Consider the following 25,255-nt stretch of genomic DNA (forward strand, 5'->3'; position numbering starts at 1 on the left):
CGCCTCCCTCAAGGTCTGAGGGAATATCATGTCAGGCCCATGGAATTTATCTACCTTTATTCGTTGCAAGGCAGCATGCACCTCATCTTCTTTAATCTCTAAATGTTCCATGCCACTACTACTTGTTTCCCTTCCTTCCTTATTCACTCTGCCAGTTTCCTGGGTAAATACTGATGGAAAAAAAAAATGTTCAATATCTTCCCCATCTCGTGAGGCTCCACACATAGACGGCCACTCTGATCTTCTCGGGGACCAATTTTGCCCCTTACTATCCTTTTTCTTTTAATATACCTGTAGAAACCAGGGTGCCAGAGTAGATCGAGGAGTGGAGGAGGGAAAAGATGATGTGAGAATTACATGCACCATTAGAGTCAAAGGGTTGTATGTGGTGGAAATGTTCTCAGGGACATCTATTTCAATTCAAGGAGTATCGGAGGAAAGGCAGAGGAGCTGAGAGCGTGGATTGGCTCGTGGAATTATGACATTGTGGCCATCAGTGAAACTTGGTTGCGGGAGGGGCAGGTCTGGCAGCTCAATGTTCTGGGTCTCTGCTACTGATACTGGACTCTGAGATCGTGTCTCTGGAGTGAGCGTTGTCCCAGGGGGTCCTGGGCTCCGTTTGTGCATAGCAGAGACATATCACATACCATCATCGCCTTTAACACTCACTGATGTCGTCGAAGTGTTGCCAGAACGCCTCCATCCAGCTGTGCGTCTGCTCGGGAGAGTCAGTCCCCACCATGTGCGTTACCTCCTTCCCCCCAACTTGATTTGTTATTGAGATGCAGCGAGATATTCCCATGGGTTCTTTCCCTGTGGCCTTGATGCGCGTTTCCTGAAAAACATTGATTGGCGACTAGGTTGCAGCACGCATAAAATATCCAACAATACAGCACAGCCCAGGCCTTTTGGCCCATCATACAAACACACTCCACTTGGCCGTTACCCGCCATTTTTCTCACATCCATGTTCCTGCTGTACTAGCCTCCACCACAGCCCCTCTCCCTGGAACCCCCCACTCTCTGTGGAAAACCGACCTCTAACATCTCCCCTGAACTTTTCTCCACTCAGCTTTAACAGATGGGAGGGGCCACTGGCACCCTGGGCAAACAGGTGCTGGCTGGCCACCCAATCTCTGCCCCTCATGATCTTCTGCACGTCTGTGGAGTCAGCTCTCAGGTTCCATCTCTCCGAAGAGAAAAGCCCTTGTTCACTCAACCTGTCTTCACAAGAGATCATCTCTAATTCAGCTTAATCTCCTCAACGTTCTCTCCAAGGCTCCCATTTCCATCCTGCAATAAGGCAACCAGAACTCAATATTCAAAGTGTGTTCTAACCAGAGTTTTATACGGCTGCACCATTACCCCACAGCTCTTGAACTCAATCTCCCGACAAATGAAGCCCAAGGTACCATGATTCACCACCCTGCACAGCATCCTTGAGGGACCTTTGATTGAGTATTCCTCTGTTCCTTCATATTGTTAAGAATTCTGCCATTAACGTCATTCTCTGCCTCGAGATTCAATCTTCCAAAATGTATCTGTCTCTGAGGCCAACCTCCTGAGAACATCGTTCAAGAGGGTGAACCCTCACAAGGCATCAGGCCCTGATGGCGAACCGGGCAGGGGACTAAAAATCTGCACCAACCAATTAGCTGGGATGTTCACGGACATTTTCAGCCTCTCATTGCTGCAGACAGAGGTTCCCACCTGCTTCAAAAGGGCATCAATGATCCTGGTACCCAAGAAGAGTGGCGCGAGCTGCCTCAACACCTACCGCCCAGTAGCTCTAACTTCTACTGTGATGAAAAACTTGGAGGTTGGTCATGACTTGAGTAAACTCTTATTTAGGTAAAGACTTGGAGCCAGTGCAATTCACTGATCACCACAACTGCTCCATAGCGAATGGAATCTCAATGGCTCTCCACTCGGCCCTGGATCACCTGGACAACAGCAACACATATCAAGCTGCCTTTCATCAATTACACTTCTGCCTTTAACACCATCATCCCCTCAGTACTGGTCAGCAAGCTCCAAAACCTAGGACCTCGGCAACTGGATCCTTGACTTCCTCATCAGTCGGTTCGGGAACAAGGTCTCCTCCGCACTGATCATCAACACAGGCCCACACCAAGGATGGGAGCTCAACCACTGCTCTGCACGCTCCACACCCACGGCTGTGTGGCCAGGCACAATTCCAATGCCATCTACAAATGTGCTGGTGACCCCAAAGTTGTCAGCAGAATCACATATGTCCTTGTGACAGGAAGGATGTGGACGCTACGGAGAGGGGGCAGAGGAGATTTACCAGGATGTTGCCTGGATTGGGAAACAAGTCTGATGAGGTGAGCAGAGCTAGGACTTTTCTCTTTGGAGTGTAGAAGGATGAGAGGAGACTTGATAGACGTCCACAAGATTCTGAGAGGCATAGACAGGGTGGACAGTCAGTACCTGTTTCCCAGGGCAGGATCAGCAAACACCAGAGGATGTGTGTACAAAGTGAAGGGAGGGAAGTTTAGGGGAGACATCATGGGGATGTTTTTTTACACAGAGTTGTGGGGGCCTGGAATGCCTTGCCAGGGGTGGTGGTGGTGGAGGCTAAAACATCAGGGGCATTTCAGAGACACTTAGGGACATGGATGGAGGAAATATAGAGGGTTATGGGGTAGGGAGGGGTTCGTTTTTAAAAAAATATATGGGTTGGCATAACGTGGAGGGCTGAAGGGCCTGTACAGTGCTATAATGTTCTATGCAATGAGGAAGCATACAGAAGGGAAATCTATCAGCTGAATGAGTGGGTGTCACAACAACAACAACCTAAAACACAATGTTAGCAAAACCAAGAAGATGATTGTGGACTTCAGGAGGGGCAATCAGGGGGTCACGAATCGGTCCTCATCAAGGGGTCAGCAGTGGAGTGGGGGGAAATCAGGGGGACACGAACCAGTCCTCATCGAGGGGTCAGCAGTGGAGGGGGGGGAAATCAGGGGGACACGAACCGGTCCTCATCGAGGGGTCAGCAGTGGAGGGGGGGGAAATCAGCGGGACACGAACCGGTCCTCATCAAGGGGTCAGCAGTGGAGGGGGGGAAATCAGGGGGACAAGAACCGGTCCTCATCGATGTTTCAGCAGTGAAGGGGGGGGGAAATCAGGGGGACACGAAACCGGTCCTCATCGAGGGGTCAGTAGTGGAGGGGGGGAAATCAGGGGGATACGAACCGGTCCTCATCGAGGGGTCAGCAGTGGAGGGGGGGAAATCAGGGGGACACGAACCGGTCTTCATCAAGGGGTCAGCAGTGGAGGGGGGGAAATCAGGGGGACACGAACTAGTCCTCATCAAGGGGTCAGCAGTGGAGGGGGGGAAATCAGGGGGACACGAACCGGTCTTCATCGAGGGGTCAGCAGTGGAGGGGGGGGAAATCAGGGGGACATGAACATGTCCTCATCGAGGGGTCAGCAGTGGAGGGGGGGATATCAGGGGGACACGAACCGGTCTTCATCGAGGGGTCAGCAGTGGAGAGGGGGGGAAATCAGAGGGACACGAACCGGTCCTCATCGAGGGGTCAGCAGTCGAGGGGGGGGGGAAATCAGGAGGACATGAACCGGTCTTCATCAAGGGGTAGGCAGTGGAGGGGGGGGAAATCAGGGGGACATGAACCGGTCCTCATCAAGGGATCAGCAGTGGAGGGGGGTGGAAATCAGGGGGACACGAACCGGTCCTCATCGAGGGGTCAGCAGTGGAGGGGGGTGGAAATCAGGGGGACACGAACCGGTCCTCATCAAGGGGTCAGCAGTGGAGGGGGGGGGAGTCAGGGGGACACGAACCGGTCCTCATCGAGGGGTCAGCAGTGGAGGGGGGGGAAAAATCAGGGGGACACGAACCGGTCCTCATCAAGGGGTCAGCAGTGGAGGGGGGGGAAAATCAGGGGAACACGAACCGGTCTTCATCGAGGGGTCAGCAGTGGAGGGGGGGGGAAATCAGGGGGACACGAACCAGTCCTCATCGAGGGGTCAGCAGTGGAAGGGGGGGAAATCAGGGGGACACGACCTGGTCCTCATCGAGGGGTCAGCAGTGGAGGGGGGGGAAATAAGGGGGACACGAACTGGTCCTCATCAAGGGGTCAGCAGTGGAAGGGGGGAAATCAGGGGGACACGAACCGGTCCTCATCGAGGGGTCAGCAATGGAGGGGGGGTGGAAATCAGGGGGACACGAACCGGTCCTCATCAAGGGGTCAGCAGTGGAGGGGGGGGAAATCATGGGAACACGAACCGGTCCTCATCGAGGGGTCAGCAGTGGAGGGGGGTGGAAATCAGGGGGACACGAACCGGTTCTCATCGATGGGTCAGCAGTGGAGGGGGGGAAATCAGGGGGACACGAACCGGTCCTCATCGAGGAGTCAGCAGTGGAGGGGGGGAAATCAAGGGGACACGAACCGGTCATCATCGAGGGGTCAGCAGTGGAGGGGGGGAAATCAGGGGGACACGAACCGGTCCTCATCGAGGGGTCAGCAGTGGAGGGGGGGAAATCAGGGGGACACGAACCGGTCCTCATCGAGGGGTCAGCAGTGGAGGAGGGGGAATCAGGGGGACATGAACCAGTCCTCATCGAGGGTTCAGCAGTGGAGGGGGGGAAATCAGGGGGACACGAACCGGTCCTCATCGAGGGTTCAGCAGTGGAGGGGGGGAAATCAGGGGGACACGAACCGGTCCTCATCGAGGGGTCAGCAGTCGAGGTTGGGGGGAAATCAGGGGGACAAGAACCGGTCCTCATCGAGGGTTCAGCAGTGGAGGGGGGGAAATCAGGGGGACACGAACCGGTCCTCATCGAGGGGTCAGCAGTGGAGGGGGGGAAATCAGGGGGACACGACCGGTCCTCATCGAGGGTTCAGCAGTGGAGGGGGGGAAATCAGGGGGACACGAACCGGTCCTCATCGAGGGGTCAGCAGTCGAGGGGGGGGGAATCAGGGGGACACGAACTGGTCCTCATCGAGGGTTCAGCAGTGGAGGGGGGGAAATCAGGGGGACACGAACCGGTCCTCATTGAGGGGTCAGCAGTCGAGGGGGGGGGAATCAGGGGGACACGAACCGGTCCTCATCAAGGGGTCAGCAGTGGAGCGGGAGAAATCAGGGGGACATGAACCGGTCCTCATCGAGGGTTCAGCAGTGGAGGGGGGGGGAAAATCAGGGGGACACGAACCGGTCCTCATCGAGGGGTCAGCAGTGGAGGGGGGGGGAAATCAGGGGGACACGAACCGGTCCTCATCAAGGGGTCAGCAGTGGAGTGGGGGGAAAATCAGGGGAACACGAACCGGTCCTCATCGAGGGGTCAGCAGTGGAGGGGGGGGGAAATCAGGGGGACACGAACCGGTCCTCATCAAGGGGTCAGCAGTGGAGGGGGGGGAATCAGGGGGACACGAACCGGTACTCATCGAGGGGTCAGCAGTGGAGGGGGGGGGGAAAATCAGGGGGACACGAACCGGTCCTCATCAAGGGGTCAGCAGTGGAGGGGGGGGAAAATCAGGGGGACACGAACCGGTCCTCATCGAGGGGTCAGCAGTGGAGGGGGGGGGGAAATCAGGGGGAAACGAACCGGTCCTCATCGAGGGGTCAGCAGTGGAGGGGGGGGGAAATCAAGGGGACACGAACTGGTCCTCATCGAGGGGTCAGCAGTGGAAGGGAGGGAAATCAGGGGGACACGACCTGGTCCTCATCGAGGGGTCAGCAGTGGAGGGGGGGAAATCAGGGCGACACGAACCGGTCCTCATCGAGGGGTCAGCAATGGAGGGAGGGTGGAAATCAGGGGGACACGAACCGGTCCTCATCAAGGGGTCAGTAGTGGAGTGGGGGGGAAATCATGGGAACACGAACCGGTCCTCATCGAGGGGTCAGCAGTGGAGGGGGGTGGAAATCAGGGGGACACGAACCGGTCCTCATCGAGGGGTCAGCAGTGGAGGGGGGGAAATCAGGCGGACACGACCCGGTCCTCATCGAGGGGTCAGCAGTGGAAGGGGGGGAAATCAGGGGGACACGACCTGGTCCTCATCGAGGGGTCAGCAGTGGAGGGGGGAAATCAGGGGGACACGAACCGGTCCTCATCGAGGGGTCAGCAGTGGAGGGGGGGGAAATCAGGGGGACACGAACCGGTCCTCATCGAGGGTTCAGCAGTGGAGGGGGGGGGGAAATCAGGGGGACACGAACCGGTCCTCATCGAGGGGTCAGCAGTGGAGGGGGGGGGGAAATCAGGGGGACACGAACCGGTCCTCATCGAGGGGTCAGCAGTGGAAGGGAGGGAAATCAGGGGGACACGACCTGGTCCTCATCGAGGGGTCAGCAGTGGAGGGGGGGGAAATCAGGGCGACACGAACCGGTCCTCATCGAGGGGTCAGCAATGGAGGGAGGGTGGAAATCAGGGGGACACGAACCGGTCCTCATCAAGGGGTCAGTAGTGGAGTGGGGGGGAAATCATGGGAACACGAACCGGTCCTCATCGAGGGGTCAGCAGTGGAGGGGGGTGGAAATCAGGGGGACACGAACCGGTCCTCATCGAGGGGTCAGCAGTGGAGGGGGGGAAATCAGGGGGACACGAACCGGTCCTCATCGAGGGGTCAGCAGTGGAGGGGGGGAAATCAGGCGGACACGACCCGGTCCTCATCGAGGGGTCAGCAGTGGAAGGGGGGGAAATCAGGGGGACACGACCTGGTCCTCATCGAGGGGTCAGCAGTGGAGGGGGGAAATCAGGGGGACACGAACCGGTCCTCATCGAGGGGTCAGCAGTGGAGGGGGGGGAAATCAGGGGGACACGAACCGGTCCTCATCGAGGGTTCAGCAGTGGAGGGGGGGAAATCAGGGGGACACGAACCGGTCCTCATCGAGGGTTCAGCAGTGGAGGGGGGGAAATCAGGGGGACACGAACCGGTCCTCATAGAGGGGTCAGCAGTCGAGGTTGGGGGGAAATCAGGGGGACACGAACCGGTCCTCATCAAGGGGTCAGCAGTGGAGGGGGGGAAATCAGGGGGATACGAACCGGTCCTCATCGAGGGTTCAGCAGTGGAGGGGGGGAAATCAGGGGGATACGAACTGGTCCTCATCGAGGGTTCAGCAGTGGAGGGGGGGAAATCAGGGGGACACGAACCGGTCCTCATCGAGGGGTCAGCAGTGGAGGGGGGGGAATCAGGGGGACACGAACTGGTCCTCATCGAGGAGTCAGCAGTGGAGGGGGGGAAATCAAGGGGACACGAACCGGTCCTCATCGAGGGGTCAGCAGTGGAGGGGGGGAAATCAGGGGGACACGAACCGGTCCTCATCGAGGGGTCAGCAGTCGAGGTTGGGGGGAAATCAGGGGGACACGAACCGGTCCTCATCAAGGGGTCAGCAGTGGAGGGGGGGAAATCAGGGGGATACGAACCGGTCCTCATCGAGGGTTCAGCAGTGGAGGGGGGGAAATCAGGGGGACACGAACCGGTCCTCATCGAGGAGTCAGCAGTGGAGGGGGGGAAATCAAGGGGACACGAACCGGTCCTCATCGAGGGGTCAGCAGTGGAGGGGGGGAAATCAGGGGGACACGAACCGGTCCTCATCGAGGGGTCAGCAGTCGAGGTTGGGGGGAAATCAGGGGGACACGAACCGGTCCTCATCAAGGGGTCAGCAGTGGAGGGGGGGAAATCAGGGGGATACGAACCGGTCCTCATCGAGGGGTCAGCAGTGGAGGGGGGGAAATCAGGGGGACACGAACCGGTCCTCATCGAGGAGTCAGCAGTGGAGGGGGGGAAATCAGGGGGATACGAACCGGTCCTCATCGAGGGGTCAGCAGTGGAGAGAGAGTTCAGAACATCATATGCCTGGCTATCAACATCTCTGAAGATGTGTTCCGGGGCCTCCATGTCAATGCAATCATGAAAAAGGCCCACCACAGGCTATATTTCATGAGGTGTCTGAGGAGATTCGGTACGTCACCAAATACTCTTGCAAACGACTACAGGTCTACTGTGGAGAGCATTCTGACCGGTTGCATCATGGGTTGGTCCGGAGGTGCTGATACACAGGTCAGGGCAAGATCCAGAGGGTTGTGAACTCAGCCTGCAACATCACAGGCAGCAGATTTCACTTTATCGAGGACATAGAACTGAGGTGGTGTCTTAAAAAAGCAGCCTCGATCCTCAAACACCCCCACCACACAGACCTTGCCCTCTTCACTCTGCTACCGTCGATAAATTAAATTATTTTCCAATGCAACTTATAAACAGCAATATTTGCACCTGTAATGTCACAAAACAACAAATTTTGTGACCGCTGATGACTACATTTGGATTCTGATTTCTTTCCGGAGGTTTGAACGGTGACTTCCTGTGCATTTCTTCAGTTCAGACTGACGCACACAAAAATACCTTGTTTATTGCGATGGTGAATGCAGGCTCCACCTTGGCCTCCTCGCCCTCCGCACAATTATAACACAAGAGCTTGGTTCCCTGCAGCACACAGTACATCCTGGCCCAGGGGTGCAGCTCTCCTGCTGCCTGCTGTGGTATAAAGAAAGATGACAGGTTGAACAGTGGACACGTCACCAATAGTGGGGTAGGGGAGAATTTTCTGGAAGAAGGGGTTGGGGAGATGAGTGGGGGACTTTTCTCAACACCCCAGGGATCCCATGTATCCGCACCATCTGAATCCACCTACCATAACATTCCCTACCCTCATCAATCTTTGTCACCTCTAAAATGCAATCAAATTTGTTTGAGAGCCGACCCTTCACAAAGCATTGATGACTCTCCCTTCTCTGACAATGACTTTCTAACCAAAATCCTGCTCCTGTACCCTTTCTCATTGTTGCTCCATCACTGAGGTGAGGGTGATAGATCTACAATTTCTTCCCTCCTTGAAAAAAGGTGCATTATCCACTCTCTTCTCCTCTGGGACCTCCCTCTCCCCTCTGGGACCTCCCTCTCCCCTCTGAGACCCTCTCCCCTCTGCGACCTCCCTCTACCCTCTAGGACCTCCCTCTCCCCTCTGGGACCTCCCTCTCCCCTCTGGGACCTCCCTCTCCCCTCTGGGACCTCCTTCTCCCCTCTGAGACCTCCCTCTCTTCTGGAACCTTTCCTGTCCTCTGGAACCTTTCCTCTCCTCTGGGACCTCTCCTCTCCTCCGGGACCTCCTTCTCCTCCGGGACCTTCCTCTCCTCTGGGACCTCTCCTCCGGGACCTTCCTCTCCTCTGGGACCTCCACACTATGCACCTTATCACTGTCCATTACCTTCTCCTTGGTAAAGTCCTCATTCTGTCCCTTCTCACTTCATGTGACCCCAAGCACGTTCCCTCTGTCTTTCAGCAGACTGACCCTCTCTCAAGTCACCCCCCTTTTTAATCATGTCAGACTATTCCTGTCAGAAGTGAAGGCAAAGCTAACAGGCATCGGGATATTGCTGGTCTGGATGAGAAGAGGTTAACAACAGAGATAGACAACACTAACCATGCAGCAGACACTGGCACCACATTATTTCAGCTACCTGAGTTCGAATCCCGCGCTGTCTGAAAGGAGTCTGTGTGTTCTCCCCGTGACCTGGGTGGGCTCCAGTTTCCTCCAAGGTTACAGTGTACAGAATTTGTAGGTTAATTGGTCACAAGGGTATGTTTGGAAGGCTGGCTCATGCCCCTGAAGGGACTGTCTCTGTGCTGTATTTCCACATTAAAATTAAAGATACAAACAATGGGAAAATAATTTGCTCGTGGGGAATGAAAATCACAAGAAAAAACTTCCAGAAATCAGTGGGTCTGAAAGACACGAGGATCCTTTGGCAGACAAGGTGAAGGAAAATCTGAAGGACTTCTCCAATATATTGCTATAGCAGGGGCCAAGATCTTCAGGATCAGAGTGGCCAGCTAAAAATGGGGGTGGCAGGGGGGCGGAGTGGGAGTAGAGATCTTAAGTAAAGTTTGTTGCAAGTGGATTTACTCAGAGGCGGACACAGTCTGGAGACGTGAGGCAAACAAGCAGCATGGTCATGCCACCTATACAGATTAAAGTGGAGGCAGATAAGGGTGGATAAATCTCCAGGACCTGACAAAGTATCACCACGGCCTTCGAGAGAAATATCCTCAGTAACAGGGGAGGTGCCCGAGAATTGGAAGATAGATAATGTTCTATTGTTTAAAAAAGGGCTCTGAAAAATTGTTGGCTGGTGAGCGTGACATCAGCAGTGGGCAAATTCTTGAAACATATTCGAAGAGATCATAGATCACAGAAATTGGAACATAGAACACTGTAGCACAAGACAGGCCCTTCAGCCCTCCATGTTGTGTCGACCCATATATTCCTAAAAAAAGTACTAAACCCTCCCTACCCCGTAATGTGCTATTTTCTTCCATCCGTGTCTTTCTCAGAGTCTCTTAAATGCCCCCAATGTTCCAGCCTCCACCACCATCCCCTGGCAAGGCATTACAGGCCCCCATAACTCTCTGTGTAAAAAAAACTCACCACTGATGTCTCCCCTAAACTTCCCTAACCCTAACCTTTGTCCTCTGGTGTTTGCTGATCCTGCCCTGGGAAACAGGCATTGACTGCCCAATTTATCTATGCCTCTCAGAATCTTGTCAACCTCTATCAAGTCTCCTCTCATCCTTCTACGCTTGAAAGAGAAAAGTCCCAGCTATGCTAACCTGGCCTCATAAGACGTGTTTCCCAATCCAGGCAACATCCTGGTAAATCTCCTCTGATAGCTTCCACATCCTTCCTGTAATGAGGTGACCAGAACTGAACACAATGCTCCAAGTGTGGCCTCACTAGTGATCTGTAAGAGACACTAGTTGAGAGGAGTTAAACAAGAAAGTCCGCTGGGGTCAAGTGAGATTCACAAACACACTGGAGAAACTCAGCAGGTCACGCCACATTCTTTTTGATATTTATTTCATTTCACTTTCAATTCAGTGTCAAAAATATTTCCAAGTTAAAAAAATTTGGATCTTGAGGAAACTTAACATTTGTAATTCTTTCCAAAAATAACCAAATTCTTTGCAAAAGGGTCTTAGTTTTGAACATTCCCATCTAAAACATTTATCTGAAAAATTAGAATTTAATCCATTTAATTTCTGTGGAGTAAGATATAATTGATGTAAAAAATTATATTGTCCCATTCTGTACCGGACATTAATTGTGTTAGTCATACTGCAAAGTTTGAACTAAGTCTCCTCTTGAATATCTATTTTTAAATCGTTCTCCCATCTTTGTCTTGACTTATGAACTCATGGTTTATTCATTCATTTTTGCAAAATTGTCTGCATAATTGAAATAAATGTTTTAATATTTATATCTGTGATTAATTGATCCAATAACTTTGTTCAGGTAATATCCAATCTGGACCCAAATCATCTCCTAAATATGCCCTTAACTGATAATAACGGGATATTGTATTTGTTCTGTATTTCATCTGACTTTTCGGTTGTTCAAATGTCATTAAAGTTGAACCTTGAAAACAATCTTTTTATGCTTAATTCCTTTGTTAATCCAAATATTAAAAAAAATATTATTTACTGTAAAAGGATTAAGTTGATTCTGGCTCATTATCATTCCTGGTATCTGAAAATGTCTTGTTCCCATTTCTAAATGTATTTTACTCCATATTTTAAAGAGATGTTTGAACAAAGGAATATTTCTATCTCCAATAAAGAACATCATTCCATTGATATATTAAATTCTCAGATTGATCCTCTCCTATTTTCTTCATTTCTGTATGAATCCACGTTGGCTTCTCTCTCTCTTGAACAGAAGTGGAAACCTCAGCTGTGCTGCTCTCTACTAATCTTTAAAATGTCGTCCTCTTCATTCAAATTTCCATGTTAATTTGTTTAACAGAACTCTTGCCATTTTCTCTTTCCAAATACATTTCCTTACATACTTAATTAGTGCTTGAAAAAAATGTTGATGGTATAAATATAGAGTGTTTGAAATGAATATTGTTCTCTAGGGAATATATTCATTTTTATATAGTTAACCCTTCCTATTAGTTCCTTCCATTTCCACAAATCTTCTACTTTCTTAAGCAATGGTGTATAATTCAATTTAAATAACTTATGTAAATTGTTGTCGATTTTAATATCTAAATATTTAATTGCATCTCCCTGCCATTTAAACGAACTTTCCTTTTCACATTGCTCCTAATATGCTCTAACTATAGGGCCTTATTTCACCTTGATCACAATGTATTTTGTAACCAGATACTACACCGTATTCTTCAATCACCACCTGACTACTGAAGGCCAGCACACCACTTACCACCCAATTAACCTACATGGGAACCTGTTCCTCCACACTATTAAGAATCCTGCCATTAACCACATACATTCGACCTTCCAAAGTGCATCACGTCACCCTTATCCACTTTTGCACTGCGTGATTCCATGATCTTATTACACTCACCTGCAGGTTCAGAAAGCTCGTAATCACAGGCTGCGTCATACAGCAAGGCTGAGCGGCAAGGCGGCAACACAGACTGCCATAGAGAGGCAGCCAAAAGGAAAATTCCTCTGCAAGAGAGAGAGAGAGAGAGACAGAGAGAGAGAGAGAGAGAGAGAGATGGGAAAATGTTCATGCCTGAGAAAGTGGTGAAGAGATAGAACGAGCATGAGCAGGAAGGGTGTGTTAAAGGTGGCAATTCCAGATGCAAAATGTTCGGACAAGTATGGGAAGGACATAAGGGAAAGGTAGTGGTGGACGTGGCTCAGCAGGCGACCACACCCAGATTCCATTCAGTTATTAATCCAGTTAGTGAGCGGCAAGGTTAGTGTCGTGGTTAAACCAATGCCGTAACAGCATCAGCAATTGAGACCGGGGTTGGAATCCCGCGCCGTCTGTAAGGAGTTTGTACGCTCTCCCCCGTGTCTGTGTGAGTTTTCCCCAGGGGCTCTGGTTTCCGCCCACCATTCAAAATGTACCGGGGGTTGTAGATTAATTGGGCAGCATGGGCCCGTGGGCTAAAATGGCCCATTACCGTTCCTAAATTTAAAAAAAAATTACATTGGAGTCACTGTCATGGAGACCAGAGGCACTGAGAACTTAAGGAGAGATCTTGCCTGACAACCCTGTTGGAATTCTCTGAGAATTAACAAGGACAGACAAAGGAGAGCCAGTGCATGTGGTTGACCTGGATTTTCAAAAGACCTTTGACGAGACCTGCTGAACATGATAGGGACCTGGCACCGTGGGAATGATATCAGTGCAGAGCAATAAACTGGCTGACGGACAGGTGGCAGAGGAGTGCTACAAAGGGAATTTTCTGTTCGCTGCTGGTGTCCAGTGGTGTTCCACATGGCTCGGTGGTGGGACTGATTATTTTTACATCATATGTCAAAGATCTAGATGAGGGAGTTGATGGCTTTATGGTGAAACCTGGGGGAAATACAAAGATCGGAGGAGGGGCAGACAGGTTAGGAGACTGGGCAAGGAAATGGAAGATGCAACACAGCATAGGGAAGTGTACGACCACACACTGAGGTGGAAGGAATGAGGGTGTGGACAATTTTCTAAATGGGCAACGAGTTCAGAGATCAGAGGTCCTCATGCAAGAGGTAAGGAAGACAAATGCCCTCAGACCATTAATTATGAGAGGGATCAAATAGAAAAGCTGAGCCCCACACAAATGTGCTGGTCACACAAGTAAAAGGTGACCTTTTTTGGAACTGAACCCTTATCAAGGTACGAGCAAAAAGCAGGCAGACCTCCGTAATGTCAAGGCTTTAGTCTGCAATGATCAGACCTCACGGGGTACGTGAGCAGTTTCAGGCTCCTTTATCTGAGGAACGTTGGAGAGGTTGACAGGAAGGAACCTGAGAATTAATGGGTTATCATATGAGGAGCGTTTGAAGGCTCTGGGACTGGACTAGCTGGGGTTTAGAAGAATGGGGGGGGGGGGGGGGAATCTCATTGAAACCTATCGAATACTGAAAGGCCTGGATTAGAGTGGATGTGGGGAGGATGGTCCCTTCGGTGGGGGAGTCTGGGACCAAAGGGCACACCCTCAGAATACAAAACACATCTCTTTGGAACAGAGACGAGGAGAGAGTTCTTTCTCCAGAGGGTGGGAATCTGAGGCACTGTTGCGGACAGCTGGGAGGCCATGTCACTGGGGATATTTTAGACAGACAGAGATAAGCTCTTGATCAGGAAGGGAATCAAAGGGAGAAGGCAGTGGATGGGGTTGAAAAGAACAGTAACTCAGCCATGACAGAATGGCGGGATGGACTTGATGGGCAAAATGGCCTCATCCCACTCCAATATCTTGTGGTCGGTTTCATTGGTCAGCAAGGTGTTAGTATTTACTATTTTCTTTCTGTCAAAGGTGATGGCAAAGATTCTGCTGGCCTGTGAGAAGCAGTTGATACAGATCAGAGAGCCAAACACGTGGATGATACATCTATTGGACAAGGTTCCCCATGACGGCCTCATCCAGAAAGTGATGAGGTATGGAATCCATGCAACTTTGGCTGTGTGGTTTCGGAATTGGCAGGCACTCAGAAGGCAGTGGGTGGTGGGAGGCGAAACGAATCCTGGAGGCTGGTGACTATTGGTGTTGCATGGGGGCATGTTCTGTGACCCCTGTTCTTGGGGATCTTTATGAATGACTTGGACAAGGAAGGGGTGGGGTGGGTCAGTTTGTTTGCAGATGACACGTGGGTAGTGTGGAAGGTTGCCATGGATCACCGCAGGCTATGGACAGGATGTAGAGTTTGGGGAGGTGGCAGATGGAGTTCAATCTGCTGCAAGCAGCAGAGATTTGGTTTCATTTGAACATCATGTCCAGCACAGACCCATGGGCCTTATGGTTTGATCCTCTGCTGGACTGTTTTATGTGGCTTGATTCTCCCTCTCACTGACTCTCCATTTTACCCCCAATGAACAGAGCTGGCACAGGCAGAGAGGGGGCACAGAGAGAGCATGAGAAGCAGGAGGATTGGAAGGAGAGCAGGTGAGGAAATGAAGAGTAAATTTCAACACCTACCATTCCCAACCACTCTCAGACTGTGTGTTCCAAAGCCGCTGTGGACGTCAGCAAGGGAGAGGCTGGTGTGAGCCAAAAGGTGATATTCTGGTCCCCTGCAATTGAACACAGAAGGTAAGAAATGAGATCTAACTTGTTGAAATAAAAGGTATTTCCTATTTCCCCATCGTACACAAATCGGGCTCGCACCCTCCCTTCTCCAAAACCACTGTCACAGAAATCATTCAACCACGTTTCACAGACCAGAAATTTCCAGAATAGTACAGGCCCTTCATGCATCGAGTCCACGCTGCTGAAGATCCAGCTGCGCTGGATGGGTCACGTCTCCAGAATGGAGGACCATCGCCTTCCCAAGATCGTGTTATATGGCGAGCTCTCCACTGGCCACCGTGACAGAGGTGCACCAAAGAAAAGGTACAAGGACTGCCTAAAGAAATCTCTTGGTGCCTGCCACATTGACCACCGCCAGTGGGCTGATAACGCCTCAAACCGTGCATCTTGGCGCCTCACAGTTTGGCGGGCAGCAGCCTTCTTTGAAGAAGACCGCAGAGCCCACCTCACTGACAAAAGGCAAAGGAGGAAAAACCCAACACCCAACCCCAACCCACCAATTTTCCCCTGCAACCGCTGCAATCGTGTCTGCCTGTCCCGCATCGGACTTGTCAGCCACAAACGAGCCTGCAGCTGACGTGGACTTTTTACCCCCTCCATAAATCTTCGTCCGCGAAGCCAAGCCAAAGAACAGGCCCTTCAGCCCATAGTGCTGTGCTGACCCTGTTATGAGCCCAGAGGACCCCAAAACCCAGCAGCAATATTCACCAAGACAAAGTTACTTAAACAAAAGTTGCTTTTAATTATCTTTAAACATGAAAACAGAGTCACACTTTAACTTATCACTATTAACTTTACCTAACTTAACCCCCTTCTCATTCTAAGTGCACGTGTATGTAATGTGTGTGTAAGTTCAGAAAAGTTATTTGATTCACAGTCCAATCTCACTTCTCATTCCTCCAAGTTCACTGGTTTCAGGCAATTCTTATACTGTGCACAGAATTTAACATTTATAAAATTCACCAGGCTTTGGTGCTTGAAAGGTAAATGGTTACCACTCAGGAAGGTTCTTGTTGGTTTTCAGAGAGATTTGTTGTTCCAGGACATCCACAACTCATGTACTTCCATCAGCCACTCCGGTGTCTTGCTGACGAAACTTGCCCCCTCAGGGTTTTCAAGATGAGATTCTCTTTCTTTCATGTCGCCACAGAGTTCCTTTTTGTTTCCCTTATTCCAAGTGAAACATTAGACAGCCAGAGCTCTCCTCTTGCATGAACCACAAGGACTTTGACCAGGTCATCTTCCAAACGGGCTTTCCAGCTTGTCCTGATCCAGTCCCAGCTTCTTCTGTAACACTGTGATCTCTGCTTATCTCTCTCTCTCTGAGAGAAAGCCTGTTTTTTCTCTCTCTACTTGCAAAACCATATGATCCTCTTACAACAGCAAGTTCTCCTCCAGACAGCAGTGGCTTCAATATGCTCTTTCATCTGTTGCCTTTGGTCAACAACAATCCATTGATGAAGTCTCTTGAATGGCATTCTTCAAAAGCTCTTGCAAAAGGTCTGTTCAGCCGATATGTTTAGCATGGGGCAGAGCTCGAGTATTTCAAATAAGATCTGTTTTAAAGTGCTTGTATGTGACCTTCACTAACAAACATTTCCCAATTTATCTCCCAAAAACATATCTATATATTCTGAAACAACCCATATCCCACTCTGATAACTGCCATGAATTTCCCCACTTCATAACCCTCCATTTTCCTCAGTTCCATGTATCGTACCTATCTAAAGTCTCTGAAAAGATCCTCCACCATCATGTCAAGTTTATTATCATCTGATTGTACAAGTACAACCCAATGAAACAACGTTCTCTGGTCCTCGATGCAAAACACATAGACACACAACCAGACAGAACACACGTACAAACCAATGAGAGTCTTGGAGGGTTAGTGTGAGCAGTTCCTTTGGTCGTTCATCATTCTCACAGCCCATGGGAAAAAGCTGATCCTCAGCCTGGTGGTCCTGGCTCTGATCCTCCTGATACCATCTCGCACCCACCACTCTCTGTGTGAAAAACCTACCTCTTACATCCCCTGGTACTTCCTCACAAGCACCTTAAATCTATGACCCCTGTTTGCCATTTCATCCCCAGGGAAAGCCTCTGGTCATCCACACAGTCAATACCACATGATCTTCTGCTGTCTGTATCAAGAACGTTGTCCCAGTCATCCCTCTCTTCACACAATTGTGCAACTGGCCACCTCGCATTTCTGTTAACTCCCTGAAAGTTCCTGCTGCCAGTGTTATTTTGAACAGATCAGAACAGCTCAGCTCCTGATCATTCTGGAAGAATCAATGAGGCCAACCTGAAGAAGCCTCTGACAAACTATCACCAACTCTACCAGATTCACGCCAGCTATGTCAGGGAGAGCAGGTCATTACAGCCCAGAGAGCGAGGGGGGAACACTATAGACGGCTGTGAAGCTTCATTACTCAATGAGCTGAACACTGCCTGTGCCCGCTTTGAGAAGAAATACCAAACAGTAACTACTAGAATCCCTGCAAAGGCTGAGGGCCCTGTGATATCTGTCTCTGAGGCAATATTAGAACATCATTCAAGAGGGTGAACCCTCACAAGATGTCAGGCCATGACAGCGTACTAAAAATCTGCACCAACCAACTAGCCAGAGTGTTCATGGACATTTTCAACATCTCATTGCAGCCATCAGAGGTTCCCACCTGTTTCAAAAGGGCATCAATCATCCTGGTGCCCAAGAAGAGTAGCGTGAGCTGCCTCAAGAACGACCACCCAGTAGCACTAACTTCTACTGTGATAAAAGGCTTTGCAAGGCTGGTCATGGCCAGAATTACTGCACAACAAAGCAAAGATCTGGACCTATTGTCACAATCGCTCCACAGCAGATGCAATATCACTGGCTCCCAACTAGAGGGACATGGGTGGATGTAAGCAAATGGGACTTATTTGTCTAGCAACATTAGAGCATGAGATAAAATAGGCCATTCAGACCATTGAGTCTACCCTACCATTTAATCATGAGCTGATCCATTTTTGCACTCAGCCCCACTGCCTGGTCTTCTCCCCAAGACTGATGCCCTGGCTAATCAGGAACCTATCGATCTCTGCCTTAAATACCCCCAATGACCCAGCCTCCACAATCACTTGTGGCAACTGTTAAGAGCTCAGAGGACCCCAAAGCCCAGCAGCACCAAGGCAAATAGTTACTTAAAAAAAGTTGCTTTTAATTTTCTTTAAACATAAAAACAGGATCAAACTTTAACTTATTACTATTAACTTAACCCCCCCCCCCCCCCCCACTTCTAATTCTAAGCGTATGTGTATGTAATGTGCATGTTCAGGAAAGTTCTTTGCCTTAATAGTCCAATCATTCACATCTCACTTCTCCAAGTTCACCGGTATCTGGCAATTCTTATACTGTGTACAGAATTCAACATTTATGAATCTTCACCAGACTCTGGGGCTTAAAGATAAATAGTTACCGCTCAGGAAGGTTCTTGTTGGTTTCAGAGAGATTTGTTGCTCATTGGACACACCCAAACTGATTTCCTCCGATCAGTACTTCACTGTCTTGCCAAAGAAACTTCCCCCATCATGGGTTTTCCAAATGATACCCTTTTCTTCCAGGTCACCGCAGAGTTCCTCGTTTCCCTTATTTCAGGAGAAACACTCTAGCCATTTCTTGTTGTAAGGACAACAAGGGTTTTTCAACAGGTTGAACTCAGAACTCACTACCTGTCTTCAAAATGGCAAGCTGCCAGCTTACCGTTCTGTAGCCTCAAAAGCAGAACGGACTTTTCTCTCTCTCTCTCTCTCTGAGAAGAATCTTGTTTGTTCCTTTCTCTCTCTGCTTGTGAAAACCAGAACCCCTAGCAAGGCTCCAAACCCAATCCTTGAAAGATCTTTATTGGCACTTGAGCCCGGACTTCTCCATTTGCACCTGCTTTTTGAAATTCTTTCCAAAGCAGTTCCATTGTCTCTGCCAAAGTCACGACGCCGGAATGTTCGGCTTCTTGTATTTTAAATCAGATGTGAAGTGGAAGTATCTGTTTGTGAAGTGACCTCCACTAAACCCCCACAATCTCTCTTTTAAAGACATATTTATGTATAATATAAAATAACACAATAAATTCCACAGATTCACCACCCTCTGGCTGAAGGAATTCCTCCACAGTTCTGTTCTAAGTGGTCGCCCTTTAATCCTGATGTTTGCCCTCTTGTCCTGGACTCTCCCACCACGGGAAACCACCTTTCTATATCTACTCTGTCCACACCTTTCAACATTCAAAATGTTACAAAGAGATTTGCCCCACCCTCATTCTCCCAACTTGCAACACGTACAGGTCAAGAGCTGTTAAATGTTCCTTGTAATAACCCCAGAATGATCCTTGTGAACCTTCCCTGAATCCCTTCCCACGTCATTACATCCTTTCTTCAATGAAGAGCCAGGATGTCTCTGAGTGGGTTCAGAATATTCTTAAAGGGGAGGGTGAGCAGCCAGAGGTGGTGGTACATATTGGTCCCGATTGGTCCCAGAGGTGATGGTACATATTGGTCCCGATTGGTCCCAGAGGTGGTGGTGCATATTGGACCCGATTGGTCCCAGAGGTTGTGGTACATATTGGTCCCGATTGGTCCCAGAGGTGGTGGTACATATTGGTCCCGATTGGTCCCAGAGGTTGTGGTACATATTTGTCCTGATTAGTCCCAGAGGTGGTGGTACATATTGGTCCCAGAGGTGGTGGTACATATTGGTCCCGATTGGTCCCAGAGGTGGTGGTACATACGGGTCCCGATTGGTCCCAGAGGTGATGGTACATACTGGTCCCGGTTGAACCCAGAGGCGGTGGTACATACTGGTCCCGATTAGTCCCAGAGTTGGTGGTACATATTGGTCCCAGAGGTGGTGGTACATATTGGTCCCGATTGGTCCCAGAGGTGGTGGTACATATTGGTCCCGATTGGTCCCAGAGGTTGTGGTACATATTGGTCACAGAGGTGGTGGTACATATTGGTCCCGCTTGGTCCCAGAGGTGGTGGTACATATTGGTCCCGATTGGTCCCAGAGGTGGTGGTACATATTGGTCCTGATTGGTCCCAGAGTTTGTGGTGCATATTGGTCACGATTGGTCCCAGAGGTGGTGGTACATATTGGTCCCAGAGGTGGTGGTACATACTGGTCCCGATTGGTCCCAGAGGTGGTGGTACATATTGGTCCCGATTGGTCCCAGAGGTGGTGGTAGATATTGGTCCCGATTGGTCCCAGAGGTGGTGGTACATATTGGTCCCGATTGGTCCCAGAGGTGGTGGTACATATTGGTCCCAGAGGTGGTGGTAGATATTGGTCCCGATTGGTCCCAGAGGTGGTGGTACATATTGGTCCCAGAGGTGATGGTACATATTGGTCCCGATTGGTCCCAGAGGTGGTGGTACATATTGGTCCTGATTAGTCCCAGAGGTGGTGGTACATATTGGTCACAGAGGTGGTGGTACATATTGGTCCCGCTTGGTCCCAGAGGTGGTGGTACATATTGGTCCCGATTGGTCCCAGAGTTTGTGGTGCATATTGGTCACGATTGGTCCCAGAGGTTGTGGTACATATTGGTCACAGAGGTGGTGGTACATATTGGTCCCGCTTGGTCCCAGAGGTGGTGGTACATATTGGTCCCGATTGGTCCCAGAGGTGGTGGTACATATTGGTCCTGATTGGTCCCAGAGTTTGTGGTGCATATTGGTCACGATTGGTCCCAGAGGTGGTGGTACATATTGGTCCCAGAGGTGGTGGTACATACTGGTCCCGATTGGTCCCAGAGGTGGTGGTACATATTGGTCCCGATTGGTCCCAGAGGTGGTGGTACATATTGGTCCCAGAGGTGGTGGTAGATATTGGTCCCGATTGGTCCCAGAGGTGGTGGTACATATTGTTCCCAGAGGTGATGGTACATATTGGTCCCGATTGGTCCCAGAGGTGGTGGTACATATTGGTCCTGATTAGTCCCAGAGGTGATGGTACATATTGGTCACAGAGGTGGTGGTACATATTGGTCCCGCTTGGTCCCAGAGGTGGTGGTACATATTGGTCCCGATTGGTCCCAGAGGTGGTGGTACATATTGGTCCTGATTGGTCCCAGAGTTTGTGGTGCATATTGGTCACGATTGGTCCCAGAGGTGGTGGTACATATTGGTCCCAGAGGTGGTGGTACATACTGGTCCCGATTGGTCCCAGAGGTGGTGGTACATATTGGTCCCGATTGGTCCCAGAGGTGGTGGTACATATTGGTCCCAGAGGTGGTGGTAGATATTGGTCCCGATTGGTCCCAGAGGTGGTGGTACATATTGGTCCCAGAGGTGATGGTACATATTGGTCCCGATTGGTCCCAGAGGTGGTGGTACATATTGGTCCTGATTGGTCCCAGAGGTGGTGGTACATATTGGTCCAGAGGTGGTGGTACATACTGGTCCCGATTGGTCCCAGAGGTGGTGGTACATATTGGTCCCGATTGGTCCCAGAGGTGGTGGTACAGATTGGTCCCAGAGGTGGTGGTACATACTGGTCCCGATTTGTCCCAGAGGTGGTGGTACATATTGGTCCCAGAGGTGATGGTACATATTGGTCCCAGAGGTGGTGGTACATATTGGTCCCGATTGGTCCCAGAGGTGGTGGTACATATTGGTCCCGATTGGTCCCAGAGGTGGTGTACATATTGGTCCCGATTGGTCCCAGAGGTGGTGGTACATATTGGTCCCAGAGGTGATGGTGCATATTGGTCCCGATTGGTCCCAGAGGTCATGGTACATATTGGTCCCGATTGGTCCCAGAGGTGGTGGTACACATTGGTCCCGATTGGTCCCAGAGGTGGTGGTACACATTGGTCCCGATTGGTCCCAGAGGTGGTGGTACATATTGGTCCCGATTGGTCCGAGGTGGTGGTACATATTGGTCCCGATTGGTCCCAGAGGTTGTGGTACATACTGGTCCCGATTGGTCACAGATGTGGTGGTACATATTGGTCCTGATTGGTCCCAGAGGTGGTGGTGCACATTGGTCCCGATTGGTCCGTGGTGGTGGTACATATTGGTCCCGATTGGTCCCAGAGGTGGTGGTACATATTAGTCCCGATTGGTCCCAGAGGTGGTGGTACATATTGGTCCCGAATGGTCCCAGAGGTGGTGGTACATATTGGTCTCGATGACACAGGCGAGACTTGGGTAGAGATCCTGTAAAGCAAGTTTAGGGAGTCAGGAAAGATGCTGAAGAGCAGGACCTCCACGGTGGTCATCTCTGAATCACTCCCAGTGCTACGAGCTGGGGAAGGTGAGAACAGGAGGATGGTGCAGACACACGTGTGGCTGAGGGGACGGTGCAGGGGGCAGGGTTTCACATTGTGGGCCATTGGAACCTTGTCTGGGGTAGTGGTAACCTGTACAAGTGGGACAGGTTGTACCCGAACTGGAGGGGAACAACCTCCTGGCAGGGAGGCATGCTGATGTTGTTGGGGATGGAGGGGAAACCAAGGAAAAGGCAGAGGAGGAAGTGGTTGGTGCAGAAGTAGAGACAGCTGGTAGGGAGTTTGTGTGGAAGGACAGATAGAGAGGATAATGTAACAGGGACTCAGAGTCAAAAGTAACAGGTATAGGCCTAGAGGTTTGTACTTAAATGCATGGAGCAGAAGGAATCAAGTGGATGAGCTTGTGGTACAGCTGCACATCGGCAGGTATGATGTGGCCATTATAGAGTCGTAGGTAAAGGGCAGATGTCATTAGGGGCTGGATGTCCAAGGATACACAGGGTATCGAAAGGATAGGCAGGGCAAACAGAGGGGGTGACATGGCTCTGTTGAGAAGGAATAACATTAAGTCAATAGAAAAGGGAGAGTCACGTGATGGAGTAGTGGCCAGTAGGAGAATACCAGCCCTCTCCAGAAAAGAAGGAAAAAAGTAAAGAAAAAGCAAAGCCACAGACACACAAACCACAACAAATAAAAAATAAATGTGTGGAGGAAATGGCACCAAAGAAAGAAAAGCCAAACACAACGGGAAGAAAAGAAGAAGGAAAGATGTCAGAAGGGAAAGGTTCCTACAAAACAGACAGAGAGATGAAGAGATGTAACAAGGCCTTACCTGTACGAAGAAGCAGGGACCCGCCACGGAAAGAGGAGCCCACTCCCTGAGGTCAGTGGAAACCCCGAAGGGTTGCGACCCACCGAGCGCAGGACTACAAAGATGGCTCAAGGAGCCAAACAGAGGTGCGCAACCGCGCATGGAATCGCACATGCGCATGACAAAGACAACGCTGACGGGAGGGGGGGACCAGCTGTGGAGGGCTCCCAGCAGGAAGATATAGAAAATAACGGGAACGGGAGAGAGGAGAATGAAAAAAGGAAACCAGAGACACAGCAGATGACCAGCCCAGAGGAAGAGGACCAACATCAAGATACCATTATTAAAAAAAATACCCAGCAAACTGAGATAAACAGCCCAACAAGAAAGTCAGAAGAGACACAGATACAAGGAAGAGGGGTAAAGGACACAGGTCCTGGAGTGGACACAGGGGAAGAGGAGGGAGAACATCAAGCTCTGCACAGAGAAATGGAAGATGAAGGGAATGGACAGTACATGGATAAAAAAATTTTCAAGAATATATGGAAGCATTAAAAGAATGGCAGACACGAGAATTCAGTGAATAAAAAGAATAAAAGGTACAGAAGAAAAAGTGAATAGGTTAGAGATGGTCATGACAGAAATAGGAAAAAGAGTAGACAAGGTGGAAGAACGAGAAACAGCCATAGAAATGGAAGTAGAGGACTTAAAAAGGAAATTGGAAGAATCTGATAAAAAAGTTAAAGAGACACAGGAGCTGTTAGCTCAGAAGATAGATATAATGAAAAACTATAATAGAAGAAACAATATAAAGATAGTGGGCCTTAAGGAAGATGAAGAAGGCAAAAATATGAAAGAATTTATAAAAGAATGGATCCCCAGAGTCCTAGGAAGACCAGAATTACAGGAAGAAATGGAAATGAAAGGGCACACAGAACATTAGCCCCTAAATCACAACCACAACAAAAACCAAGATCCATTCTAGTAAAATTCCTAAGATAGACAACAAGAGAAAATATATTGGAGAAAGCAATGAAAAAAATGAGAGAAGACAAAAAGCCACTGGAATACAAAAGTCAAAAATTTTTTTTCTACCCAGACATAAGTTTTGAGCTCCTGAAAAAGAGGAAGGAGTTTAACGCAGCAAAATCAATCCTATGGAAGAAAGGCTATAAATTTATGTTAAGATATCCAGCGGTGCTTAAAATAGTTATCCCAGGGCAGCAAAGCAGACTATTCTCGGATCTGGAGAAAGCACGAGAAGTTGCAGAATGCCTGCAAAACAGAAAGAGAGATGAAGAGATGTAACAAGAACAAGAATGACGACAAACTTCATATAAAGAAAAATAATGTATAAGTAAGAACTAAGAAGGGGAAGAAAGGGAAGAAAGGAAGTAAGGGGGGAATTATATGTGAAGATAAAAGTCTTTTCTGGAGGGTGCAGGGTGGGAGAGAATAACAGTCACTGCGAAATCAGTTGACGCTTGCGAGCGGGTTCGCAATCCAAATGGAGAGGGGAGTTGTAGTTGCCCAGCAAGGAACAAGGGGCAACTCAGAGGGGGGGGGGGGGGGGGACATTTGGGGTTAAGGGAGTTTTAGATATGGGAATAGTGGAAATATTTTATGTTTCAGAAATGGATAAGAAGGGAAGGTGGTGATGAGGAAACAGAAAGGAAAGGTAAACAAAGTATGAAATGACTATGTTGAACTATATGACTTTAAATATTAATGGAATACATAACCAAATCAAAGGGAAGGGGCTGTTAAATTTACTGAAGAAAGAAAAAAATTGATATAGCATTCGTACAAGAAACACATCTAACTGAAGGGGAACACAAGAAATTAAAGAGAGATTGGATAGGACATGTAACAGCAGCGTCGTATAATTCAAAAGCCAGAGGAGTAGCTATATTAATCAGTAAAAATGTACCAATTAAAATAGAGGAGGAAATAATAGATACAGTGGGGAGGTATGTAATGATGAAGTGTCAGATATATTCAGAATATATATGCTCAATGTATACGCACCTAATGAAGAAGATCAAAAATTTATGCAAGATATCTTTTTGAAGATTGCAGATACACA

At 49.5% G+C, this 25,255-nt stretch overlaps 1 protein-coding gene across 2 annotated transcripts in view; it reads right to left on the reverse strand.

Annotated features, from left to right (window-relative positions):
- Nucleotides 1-25,255, reverse strand: part of LOC138750917 (rhotekin-like) — an 87,247-nt gene that overhangs the window by 6,065 nt on the left and 55,927 nt on the right. For both annotated transcript variants that reach the window (XM_069913045.1, XM_069913044.1), the window contains exons 7-10: nucleotides 14,983-15,077; nucleotides 12,405-12,511; nucleotides 8,384-8,515; nucleotides 670-835 (exon numbers count right to left, since the gene is read on the reverse strand). In XM_069913045.1, coding sequence (XP_069769146.1) covers nucleotides 670-835; nucleotides 8,384-8,515; nucleotides 12,405-12,511; nucleotides 14,983-15,077 — 500 coding nt within the window. The remainder of the gene's footprint in view (nucleotides 1-669; nucleotides 836-8,383; nucleotides 8,516-12,404; nucleotides 12,512-14,982; nucleotides 15,078-25,255) is intronic.

Source organism: Narcine bancroftii, unplaced genomic scaffold (genome assembly GCF_036971445.1).
Source record: "Narcine bancroftii isolate sNarBan1 unplaced genomic scaffold, sNarBan1.hap1 Scaffold_305, whole genome shotgun sequence".
In the NCBI taxonomy this organism is placed as follows: Eukaryota; Metazoa; Chordata; class Chondrichthyes; order Torpediniformes; family Narcinidae; genus Narcine; species Narcine bancroftii.